Raw genomic sequence first — 12,527 nt, forward strand, 5'->3', positions numbered from 1 at the left:
AAGTCTGAATATGTACCTTAAGCCTGGCAATTCACTTTGGGCTCTGCCAGCTGCCTTCTATTTCAATTACCTAGAGTCTGTAAAGGTCAATCTCCGCCCTCCTCAAGATCAGAATTAAATCACACCTGACAAGGGAGTGGGAGAGAGACAGGTAGAAGCCAGTTAGCCCCACCTGCCTCCCTGAATCCTTCCTGGTGATGTTTATTGACCCTGGGCCCCCCCAGCCCCACCCTTTCTGATGAATCCTTGCTCAGGGCCCAGAATAATTATTCTCTGCTCATAAAAAGAAGGGTAAGGAGGGCACTATGGGCACACTGAGGGCTGACATCCCTCTATCTTGGTGGGGACACTTACGCAGACCCATGGATGCTTGAGAGCCTGGTCAGCTGTGATACGTTTTGCAGGGTTTATGGTCAGCATCTGGTTGATCAAGTTCTTGGCTTCGGGGGTCACTGTATCCCACTCTGGGGATGGGAACTAAGGAGCGGAAACAGGGGAAGAAGGAATATGAAATTTATGAGCCTCACACCCTGAAAGGTAGGCTCTGTCTTCACCCCAACTCCTAGCAGCGGGATACTCTGGGCTACCTAAAGCTGAGAGGCAGAGAGTTAGAGGAGCCCTGGGGTATCCCAGCACCTGTGTCAACTTGAAGACCAGGAAAGGGAGACTGAGCAATCACAGTTAGAATGCCAGAACGTAAGATGAGAGCAGGAAGGGGCTCCAGCAGCTGGCTGGAGTGAGTCAGCGATGTGCCCGAGGCCCTACAGCAGTGGAGGGAGCTTCCAGACCTCGTCCCTATGTTTGCAGCACATCACACCTCCGTGCCCAAGAGTTTCAGTGAGCTCCCTGACTTTACAGATACTAAGAATGGCTGTGCAGAAAAGTTGCTCCCTGGGATAGTGGGTGGTAAGAATTACATGCCCGTCCCTGGGCCCTCAAAGTCCCCGACCCTCCTTGCATCCCACCTTCTCCCTTGCACAGAGCCCACAGAGTGGGAACAAAGCAGTTCTTACATCATAGGCTCCAGCCTTGATCTGCTGATACAGCTTGTGTTGATCCTCATCCCAGAAGGGAGGATATCCCACCAGGAGAATATACAGGATGACTCCTATGAGACAGAACCCAGGTCACTGGGGTGAGTCACCTACTCTGCTGAGAAACTGAGAAAAGCCTCACAGGGCTCAGAGCCACCCAGGAGGTCAAGGGCCATACCAGAGATAGAAGTGGGTATCAGCCAACAACGCTGTGCCGCTAGCCCTTCCTGCTATGCTGCAATCCCCATGACACCAGGCCACGTCAGGGATTTCTTTAAGCACAACATACCCTTTAAGGTGTGGGCAAATCCCTCTTCAAAAAGGATGGCATAGAATACATCGGGTATTCGGAGAGTGGGTATGAGGGAACAGCCATCCCAGGGGCACGTGGTTGCACATACTCCAGACACTTGTGGGACCCACAGAGAACAGCGATGCCTTTTTCTCGCCACCACTTGAAGTCAAGGGCCCTTAACACCGAACAGCTGAGAGTGTGGAATGGGCTTACCGCAGGCCCAGATATCCACAGGTTTTCCATAAGGATCTTTCCTCAAGACCTCAGGGGACAAGTAACCTGGGGTGCCAGCAAAACCTGTAGCAGAAGAGAGGGTGGAGGCACACTGAACCCACTTTCTCTCTCAGTAAATCCACAGCAGCAATGTTCCCCAAGTCCCTCCTCACTTCTGATGCTTTTGCTACATAAGCTCTCAGCACATGGGCAGCAAGAGATGACAGGCTCAGATGCTTGTCGTGCCCGGAATCTAAATCATAGGGCAAGTCCATGTGCCTACCAGGAACTCCCCATCCTCCCCAGAGGCAGCAAGACCGCAGTACTGACAACAGCTAGGCTCACTGTATTGAGTCATGTAGGGCCAGAGGGGAGCTCTGCACGCTCCCTCTCCTCCAGTCTCTGAGGAGGCCAGGACCATTAAGGATCTGGCTTCTAGTTCCGAAAGAGGAAGGCAGATCAGGAAAAGGAGGAAGGGCGGGGGCTGCATTCCAGGAAGACAGGGTCACTCTTACCAAACCAAGCCTGCTGCTCTCCCTGTACTTCGATGGCTAGGCCAAAATCAGCCAGCTTAACTGCGGCACCCTTGCATTTACTCGCCAGCAGCAGGTTCTCAGGCTGTATGAGGAAAAGACAGAACCTTGTGAGGCCCCCACCCCTAGGCCCAGAGGGAGCCTAGTTTGGGTGGGCCCTCGCAGTACCACCATCTGGCACTAGGTGGCAATAACACCCCACAAGCAGGAGGCAAAGGGGGAGCCTGAAGAGTACCTTCAGGTCTCGGTGGACGATGTCGTGCTGGTGGATGTGGTTAACGCTCTCCAGAATCTGATGTATACAGTGGCTGCAAAAGCAGAAGAAAAAGAAATGCCAGTGCATGCTTAAACCACCTCCTTCACAACCACATGCTGTAAACTCAAGCACATAACTCACATTCACAGAAAATCATTGAACAGTACGTTAGAACCTCAGACTCTGGATATCGTCCAGTTCACCCTATTTTACAGAAGAAGAAACTGAGTCCCAGGTACATTAAGTGGTTTGTCCAGAGTCTCCCACTAGATAACAGCAGAGGAGCAACTAGAACAGGGTCCGCCAGAGTCCACCATGCCTCCTTAGACTGTAAAGGCCCAATGCACTCCACTCTATTTCCAAGATATTAGAGACACCTCAGACCCCTGAGGGCGGGGGGGAACCATCCAATCCCTTCCTTGCTTCTCTTTTTCCCTATTGTAACTCTGTGTTAGAAGAGGCTTGTGGTGGCAACTTAGGCAGGAGAATCCAACCAAACCTGAGTTGTTTTGGGGTGGGTGCACGCATGTTTATTTGAACATTTATTGAGCGTCTTCACGTAGGCATCGGGCTTTACTGTGCTTGGCACCACACAGGCTATAAAGATGAATACGACCCAGTGCCCACCCTGCCACCTAGTAGGGGATGGAAGATGAGCACACAGACACCTTTAAGAAACAATGTAATACTTAAGAGGGGTCCAAACAGGGTACTAAGGAGTATTTCTTTTCTTTCTTTTTTTCCTTAAATTTTTTTATCCTCACCTGAGGACATGCTTATTGATTTTTATAGAGAGAGAGGGGAAGGGAGGGAGAGGAAGGGAGAGAAACATTGACGTGAGAGAAACCGATTGGCTGCCTTTCATACGTGCCCTAGCCGGGGATCAAACCCACAATCTAGGCATGTGCTCTGACCGGGAATCGAACCCACAACCCTTTGGTTCATGGGACCACACTCCAACCAACTGAGTCACACTGGCCAGGAACCCTAAGGAGTATTTCTGATTTTGATTTTGCATAGAAAAAGACAAATAGGATGGAATCACATTCATGATGATTTTTAAAAAAGATTTCTCATAATTTATTGTGGTTATAGGCCATTAATAATGAACAATGTTAAAATAAAAATGTGGAAGATTATCTAAGTTTTAAAATATTCATACTAACACAATGGACGGTCTTTCTGTAGGTAATTAGGCTGAAACCATCCAGAGTTTAGTAAGTGTGTGTATGTTAACTGTCGGGGCTGACGCCTGAATTAGGCCACCCGACATCCATGCCACCCTGCCCCACTCCCCGTCAGACTCTTGGCAGACGATGTTGGCAGCGTAGAGCAGTGGTGAAAACTGGGGGACAATTTTCCCTCCCAAGGGACATCTGGCAATGCCTGGAGACACTTCTGGTTGTCACAGCTGAGAGGAGTATACTGGCATCTAGTAGGTAGAGGCCAGGGTGCTTCTAAATCTCTACAACACACGGGGGTGGAGGGGGTGTTTCACGACAAAAAATTACCTGGTCCCAAATGTCAGTGCTGTCGAGGCTGAAGAATCCTGGCCTAGAGAATGGAGCCTCGGCCGAAGGTACTACTGGGTACATGGAGCAGGCTTGCAGTGTCTGGGGGCACTGGGCTTGGGGACCTGGGCTTATTATTCCTTCCTGAAAATCTGATACTCAAGCTTCCACAAGAGCCAAAGAGGCTTATGAGGCTCCAACCTCCCTACAGACATTATAGGATACAGCCCAAGAGTAGGCCAAAGAGACGTTAAGACTGAGCTGAAGAGGCGAGTCCCCACAGAAATGTATAATTAGAACAGAGCCAGGCTAGCAGGGAGAGCCTTCTGGCCAAAAATGGCAAAAGTGCGAAGTGTCCCAGCAGAGCCAGGCCAAGCCCACTGGTACAGTCACACCACCCCCCCAGCTCTCCCTCCTCCCCGCCTGACTCCCTGAGCTATCACCACCTCCTCCCATCCCACAGCCTGGTCCTCCCCTGCTGGCACTGGAATCCATCTCCCCACTTGAGAATTTTTCCTGAGGCTGAAGCATCTGAAATTGATCAGCAAACACTGGCCTCTCAGTTGAGAAATTGGTGAGGAAGCTGTGCTCCCTCACTCTCTAGAGGCAGCCGGAGCCGCCCATGTGCCAGGGAAGCTGCAGGCAGGATGATCAAAACCAGGTTGTAAGGACATCACCCTCACAGAAAACTTGGGCTGGGGAGGAGCCGAGGCAGGAATGGCAGGCCAAACAAGCGCCCAGAGCTGTGGTGTGGGAGGAATTCTGCTGTGTCACATGAAGGAGCTGCCAGGGCTTCCATGGAGGGCCTGGGGCCAAGAGGTGTGGCAGAGGAATGGTCCTCCAGCCAGAGGAGCCCCACATTAGGACTGGTTATGGTGGTCAAAAGACAATGTGACAAAGACTGAAATCTCCCCAGAAGGTTCCTGGATGGATGATTAACCCTTTGGGACGTAAACCGTGTTTCTCCATCTCTGGATCATTCCCAGAATGCCTTACACACAGCACAATTTGTCAAAGGGAAGGAGGGGGATAAGGAGTGCCAGTGGGCATGCCTGCAGGTATACACTGTAGTGCAAAGGAAAGGTACTTCTTTTTTATTTTCGTTTTTTAAGTTTTATTTATTTGTTTATTTAGTTTTATGTTTTTTGTTTTTTAGAGGGGAAGGGACTGAGAAACAGAGGGAGAGAAACATGAATGTGTGGTTGCCTCTCACGTGCCCCCAACTGGGGATCTGGCCCACAACCCAGGCATGTGCCCTGACTGGGAATTGAACTGGCGACCCTTTGGTCCGCAGGCCCGCACTCAAGCCACTGAGCCACACCAGCCAGGAGGAAAGGTATTTCTGAGGCGATGGGGTAAATGAGACTTGTAAGAGCTTTGCAGAAACAACAACAACAGCAAACTGCCCTGGCTGGTGTGGCTCAGGGGACCGGGCGCCAGCCTGCAAACTGAAAGGTCGCAGGTATTTCTCTCACACATCAATGTTTCCCTCCCTCTCTAAAAATAAATAAATACATAAATAAAATCTTTAAAAGAAAAACTGACCTGCAAGTGTTGAATTTTAAACTTTTTGTATCATCCACAGAAGGCAACCCGAGTCCAGTTCTATAAAATCTTTGTCTGGACACAAGCTCCTCCCCAAAGCCTATTTAAACAGACACAATGCCTGGTCCCTAAGATAACCAAGACTCACACTTGAACTACAGGGGCCTCCTCTCACCTGGCATCAGCCTCACTGTAGTATTCTCTGGCCACGATGTCTTCAAACAGCTCTCCGCCAGTAACACTGCAACCAACAAAGAGGATCAGAGGAGGCAGGCTAGCTGGCCAACCCCAGCATCCAATAGGTAACAGGTCATAATGTAGAACAGCTTTTAAAGAAATCCTAACTCTGTGTGCATCTCATCTAACAGCCCAGAACACAATCAACCCTTCAACGACACAGGGCTTTTCTTTGCGGGAATATGGGCCCTCCCTTCCTCTTGCACATTTGTTTTTATAATCTACATATGCCTAATACTCAGGCAAAGATGAATATACAGGGGTCTAAGAGAAAATAATTGACCTACTCAGGAAGTCACAGATTTGAGACCAACATAAACACTAAGATACAGTTGCCCAGAAAGAAGAGACCCACTACTTGAAGAATAATGAGACAATGGACAGTGATCCAACCTTGAAAATACCAAAGAGGCATTTCCAGGAGGTGACAAGCCACTTTTAAGATACTAAACCACATCCAAAGTGGACGAGAGACCAATTAGAGCCCAGTTTACAACTAGTAAAAGCTACCTTCGAGTTCTTGGAATTTGTAAGGCCATGTAAACAGCTGCATCCCATTTCTCTGCTAAGGATAACACACCAAGAATCAAGAAGCAAGCACCTGAGCAAGGCATGCTGATGAACAGAATGCGACAGCAATGCCAACTGGGGTTTGGGGTCCCGGGGAGACACTGACTGAGCAACGAGACCCCTCAGCAACATGCCCCTCACCAGAGGAAGTTCAAAATCAAATTCTTCCCCTTGGGCAAAGGAGAGGGACCCTTAGCAGAGGCTGAAGACCCAGTTTAGGCCTTTTTCTGAGACTTCACTTTGAACTAGCTGAAGGGAAAGGCCTTCGCACCCTCAGAAATGGCACTTACAGGTCAAACACGAGGTAGTGGAACCCTTCTTCAGAAATACTGTCGTGGAGGCGCACTGAAAGAGAGGAGACGGGACAGGCATTAGTCAACAGAGAAAACCTGGAAACCCTCTTCCTCTCCTCCTCAGCAGCCCCACCCTCTCCCCATCCTGTCAGCCTCCTGGGGTGGGCTGTCTCCTGCAGGAGTGGCAGGGAGAAGGGCAGGCACTCCTCAATCCAAGGTTAAACAGCCACCGAGCAGAGACAGCCAGACAGACCCCAGGGTGAGCACTCTGGTCGCCACCTCCGACTGCCTCAGATGTAGGCAAGACAGAGAAGCTTCCCGGCCAAGACACAGGATATGATGTGTCACAGTGTAATGCAGAGTAGCAGTAGTGATGCTCAGCACAGGGGAACAGAGAATGACAAGAGGGGAGAGCCCGAGAGTTCTCTCAGAGGAGTAAATGGGAACAGAAGAATTAAGGGGAGGAAAGTAGTGGGAGAGGCTGAGCCCAGCAGGAAGGCATGTGGAGTGAGGATGACGGATGGTGAGCATAGGAGACAACACACAAGTTCAGGCAAAGACAACAAGAACCATTATATATTAAGTGTTGATTATGTGCCAGGCTTTGTGTAAGCCTCTTTGCATCCATTACTGATTCTACAGGCATTTATTGAGTGTGTACTATGTGCCAGACCCTGTGCTAGGTGGTTCAGAGATTTGGGAAGGCCTTTAAGGAGTTTATTATTTCTGACAACCACCACAAGATGAGGACACTCCCATTCTACAGATGAGGAAACAGGAGGACATAGAGTGTCTCGCCAAAGGCCAAACATATGGTAGGTTAAGATGTGAATCCAGCTCTGTCTGTCTCCAAAGACTGGTCTACGCTGCTGCTTGCTGTAAGACATGTGGAGTGGCCCCCACACCCAGGCAATAAAGTAATGGAGCCGGGGAAAGAGACCATGCACGAATATACCTATAACAGTGTCCCAGAGGGGCCTGGGAGGCCACCATGTGAAGCAAACTACAGCAACTCACAAACTGCAAGAGAAGGCTGGCGAGCAGAATCCCTTCCCACTCCTCGCCTCCATAGCTCTTGGGCAAAAAACCAACCTAATGTCTTCTGAGGTCTCTTCAAGCTTCTGCCCACAAAGCCACCTCTGGGTTAAATGCCAAGTTCTGAGCATCATTCTAATGCAAACACAATGCGATGCTTTGGCTGACAGTCTGGCTGTTCCTGTCCCTTTCCTCACCTGAACTCTCTTAATGGAAAACCTCAGTTCCAAAAGGCTCCCTCTGATTGCCTTTTGCCCCAAACCCCGGCAGTCGCAGGAGCACCTCACAGGCACTTCAGGAATAGCCCGACATCAAACTGACCAGTGAGGTTCTTAAATACAAAGAAATCACCGCTTCTCTCCCTTAGCCTGGCCCAGGTTGCCAACTACCCCCAAATGACAGCTTCCATTCCTGTGTCAGAGCATTTTATCAGGGCTGAGGCCCTTCCTCACATCCCTTCCCACCAAAACAAGATCAGCTGGAACATAAAATACAGGCACTAAGCCATCGCCAGAGCTCCATGGTTCTCCTCACTTGACAAATGAGGACTCCGGCCTGCCAGGGTTTGAACCAGGGCCTAGCGACTGTTTACACTTCCTGTTGCCTACCTTAGTTGATCTGATCTGGTTATTCAACCCCAAATTCCACTCCAAACTGAGTATTTCTATGATTTACCAACGGGATCAAAGGCAGGTGGTACTTCTAAAATCACTCCTCCTCAAACCGTTCTCGTCTGTCCGTGGGCAAACAAGCTCCTGCTTCTCTAGGCCTGCAGGTGACAGAAGGAAGGAGCTACAGCCAGGCCCCTGACTCCTTCCCGCCCTAACCAACCCAGGTGCACTGACGCAGGTCCCCCCAAAGCCCTGCTACCGGTCTCCTCACTGGGCTTCTCTGGTCCACGTCAGTGCTGCGTACTGAGTGAGTCCTGCTGTGGCTGCTGCTCACTCGCTTCCAAAAGGACTTTCCATTTAATTAAAAATTTGCTATTAAAAATCATTAAAGTGTGTAATACAAATAATCCCCTGGAAATCAGCTGTCCCAGAAGTTAAAAACCAGCTTCATTAGAGAGGTGACTAACAGCAACAGGGTGGTGAGCTCACAGGACAGCAGGTACGATGCTAACAACCACTCCTGGGGAGTCCAGCCACCTACCCTGCCTCCCCCCAATCCCCACCCCACCCCACCCCACCCCCAGCAGAGCACAGCAGGGCTGAGAACAGGGCAGAAAGTGCGGGCACCTGTGCCTGTGCCCAGACAGGGAGTCACTGGCACGTGCCCTTGTCCAGGAAGGCCACACACAGAGCCCAGATGAGAGGAAGCCAGGAGGGGAAACAGGAGGAAGACTCACCCTCCAGGGCCACCCAGCCCAGAGAACAGCTTTGCTGTAGGCACCAGAGCCAGGCTCCACCGAGATAAGGAGGACAGGTAACGAAGGCCCATATCTGCTATCGTTTTTGTTTTTCCATTTGTAAAGAAATTTAACAGGGAATGAGAACAAGAGGAGAAACTTGACTTCACCATTCTAAGAGCCTATCTAGCAGATTGTTAATAATGATCCAAATTATAGAAACTAACATTTACTTGAGCCGTTTCTATGTGCTAGGCCTTGTGCCAAGTGCTTTACACATGTTATTTTATTAAACTCTCCTATTAACTTTGTGGGACAGGTACTTCTATTACCCTCATCTAACAGGAGGGGAAACTGAGGCTCCAAAGAAAGTCACACAAGGTCACACCCAGTGGCAGAAGTAAGACTTGATGCCAAAACAAACTGACATTAAGATCCTGGGTATTGAACTTCTGGCCAAGATGGAGGCGTAGGTAGACACACTGTGCCTCCTCGAACAACCAAAAGAAGGATAACAACAATTTAAAAACAAAAAACAACCAGAACTGACAGAAAATCAAACTGTATGGAAGTCTGCCAACCAAGGAGATAAAGAAGAAACATTCATCCAGACCGGTAGGAGGGGCAGAGATGGGCAGCCGGGCAGAGAGGACTCGCGGCAAGGCGGGGGCTGGCAGACCCCAGCAAGGTGGCGGATTGTGGAGCAAGGTGGGCAAAGCTGCAGCTGGCCGGCGAGGCAGCAGCTGGTGGACAAGGTGACAGACCACACAACCCAGAGTTCCAGCGCGGGGAAATAAAGCCTCAAACCACTGACTGAAAACACCTGTGGGGGTTGAGGCAGCAGCAGGAGAAACTCCCAGCCTCACTGGAGAGTTCGTTGGAGAGACCCACAGGGTCTTAGAACATACACAAGCCCACCCACTCAGGAAGCAGCACCAGAAGGGCCCAATTTGATTGTGGGTAGTGGAGGGAGTGACTGAAAACCAGCAGAGAGCGGAGCAAGTGCCATTGTTGCCTCTTGGGCCCCTCCCCCACATACAGCATCACAGAGCAGTGACCAGTGTTACCCTGCCCCGGTAAACCCCTAAGGCTCCACCCCTTACTACGTAACAGGTGCACCAAGACAAAAAAAAAAAGGGCCCAAATGAAAGAACAGATCAAAGCTCCAGAAAAAATACTACTAAGCGACGAAGAGATAGCCAACCTATCAGATGCACAGTTCAAAACACTGGTAATCAGGAAGCTCACAGAATTGGTTGAATTTGGTCACAAATTAGAAGAAAAAATGAAGGCTATGCTAAGTGAAACAAAGGAAAATGTACAGGGAACCAACAGTGACGGGAAGGAAATGGTTCTCAAATCAATGGTGTGGACCAGAAGGAAGAAACGTTCAACTAGAACAGAATGAAGAAACAAAATATTATGAACCTCCAGGACATCTTTAAACGTTCCAACATCTGAATCATAGGGGTACCACAACGAGAAGAGGGAGAGCAAGAAATTGAAAACTTATTTGAAAACATAATGAAGGAGAACTTCCCCAATCTGGCAAAGGAAATTGACTTCCAGCAAGTCCAGGAAGCTCAGAGAGTCCCAAAGAACCTGGACTCAAGGAGGAACACACCAAGGCACATCATAATTACATTACCCAGATTAAAAATAAGGAGAGACTCTTAGAAGCAGCAAGAGAAAAGGACACAGTTACCTACAAAGGAGTTCCCATAAGACTGTCAACTGATTTCTCCAAAGAGACCTTACAGGCAAGAAGGGGCTGGAAAGAAGTATTCCAAGTCATGAAAGGCAAGGAACTACATCCAAGATTGCTCTATCCAGCAAAGCTATCATTTAGAATGGAAGGGCAGATAAAGTGCTTCTCAGATATGATCAAGTTAAAGGAGTTCATCATCACCAAGCCCTTGTTATATGAAATGTTAAAGGGATTTATCTAAGAAAAAGAAGATAAAAAATATGAAAAGTAAAATGACAGCAAACTCACAGTTATTAACAACCACACCTAAAACAAAAACAAAAGCAAACTAAACGAACAACTAGAACAGGAAGAGAACCACAGAAATGGAGATCACATGAAGGGTTATCAACAGGGGAGTGGGAGGAGGAGAGAGGGGGGAAGGTATAGAGAATAAGTAGCATAAATGGTAGGTAGAAAATAGACAGGGGGAGGTTAAGAATAGTATAGGAAATGTAGAAGCCAAAGAACTTATATGTATGATCCATGGACATGAACTAAAGGGAGGGAATATGGGTGGGAGGGGGTGTGCAGGGCAGAGGGGAGTAAAGGGGGGAAAATGGGACAACTGTAATAGCATAATCAATAAAATATATTTTTTTTAAAAAAAGATCCTTGGTACTGTAGAATTGCCCATTGGAGAGTCACTTTCTCCATCCTCATAGGCTACCTGTCCCCACTAGCCCTGGCCATTCCAATTCACTCATCAACGTCCATCTGGCACCTTCTATGAAGCAGGCGTGGCTGTACATGCCACGGATTCGGCTGTGAAGACGAGAAACCTGGCCCTGCTGCTGTGGAGCTTCCAGGTGAATAGGGAAGACAGGCTTTAAACCAGCACTTATGCAAACATGTAATTAAGCTCTACTGTGCTGGGGGCTGTGAGGTAGAAGCAAGGTATGCTATGGAGGCGTGCAATAGAAGAATCTGACCCCTAGCCCATTCCACAGTAATGAGACAGCATGAAGGCCAAGGAAGGTCAGACCAAGTCTACAGACAGGAAGATCTGGGGAAAGAGGTATAAAGTGTTTAGTACAATACATTACAGCGGTAAGCCTAATTATTGTTTATAAACTGAAGAAGGAAGAACAGGACAAAAAACACCCATTTCATACCTTCAAGGGCTGACAAAGCCACAACCCAAATATTGTGGCTATTTCCAATTCTTTAAAATCACCCAACAATACGCCATGTTTTAACTAACAAACTGTGGTCAAAAAGCACTAAAAAAAAGTGTCGCTGTTAATGTCTGCAGCAACAGCACAGTAAGAAGGAGGCCCTGTGCCCAGGGACTGGTGGGGGACTGAGGATGCCCCCCCAACTCCCAGAGTGATGAGTAGGGATTTAGGAGCTGTTCAGTTATGATCCAACATTTCCTTCTTTTCCTTTTCAACTATTTTTGCTACACTTACTGGTAGCTGAATGGATCCTGGGCCCAAACGCAGCCTAGTTTGAATACCTCGTGGACTGAGTTGGGGCTGGGGGTCTAGGGGAGATTATTTCTGGCCACTGGAATCTGTTTTCATCTCCATTTATTTTCTAGGCCTCCTTTTCTCACTGAACTCTCTCACAACTCCACAAAGAGGCACAAATGACACAACAGAGGCACAGGCGGCAAAATAACGTGCCGAAAGTCACAGGTACTAACCAGCAAACCCCAATTCAGACTTGGACTTGACACCAAAGCCACAGACCTTTGCTTCTCCACGTATATGGTCCACAGACCAGCATCGTGAGCATCACCTAGAGATGTGAGGAAGCTCCATCCCAGACCTACTGAATCAGACCTGAATTTTAACATGATCCCTAGGTGATCCATGAGCACATAAAAGTTTGAGAAGTGCTGCTCTAAACCGCAAGGCTAGACTATGATTGAAACTGCTGGGGCGGCTCAGCACGATGAAGGAAGA

General features: G+C 48.8%; 1 protein-coding gene across 23 annotated transcripts in view; it reads right to left on the minus strand.

Moving 5' to 3' along the window:
• Positions 1-12,527, minus strand: part of CAMK2G (calcium/calmodulin dependent protein kinase II gamma) — a 57,912-nt gene that overhangs the window by 29,530 nt on the left and 15,855 nt on the right. For 22 of the 23 annotated variants that reach the window (XM_053922959.2, XM_053922958.2, XM_053922967.2 and 19 more), the window contains exons 4-10: positions 6,485-6,539; positions 5,563-5,628; positions 2,311-2,383; positions 2,058-2,160; positions 1,543-1,626; positions 1,014-1,108; positions 355-477 (exon numbers count right to left, since the gene is read on the minus strand). In XM_053922959.2, the coding sequence (XP_053778934.1) occupies positions 355-477; positions 1,014-1,108; positions 1,543-1,626; positions 2,058-2,160; positions 2,311-2,383; positions 5,563-5,628; positions 6,485-6,539 (599 nt within the window). The remainder of the gene's footprint in view (positions 1-354; positions 478-1,013; positions 1,109-1,542; positions 1,627-2,057; positions 2,161-2,310; positions 2,384-5,562; positions 5,629-6,484; positions 6,540-12,527) is intronic. The other variant, XM_053922963.2, reaches the window with a different exon arrangement.

This window comes from Desmodus rotundus, chromosome 4, assembly GCF_022682495.2.
Source record: "Desmodus rotundus isolate HL8 chromosome 4, HLdesRot8A.1, whole genome shotgun sequence".
Taxonomy (NCBI): domain Eukaryota; kingdom Metazoa; phylum Chordata; class Mammalia; order Chiroptera; family Phyllostomidae; genus Desmodus; species Desmodus rotundus.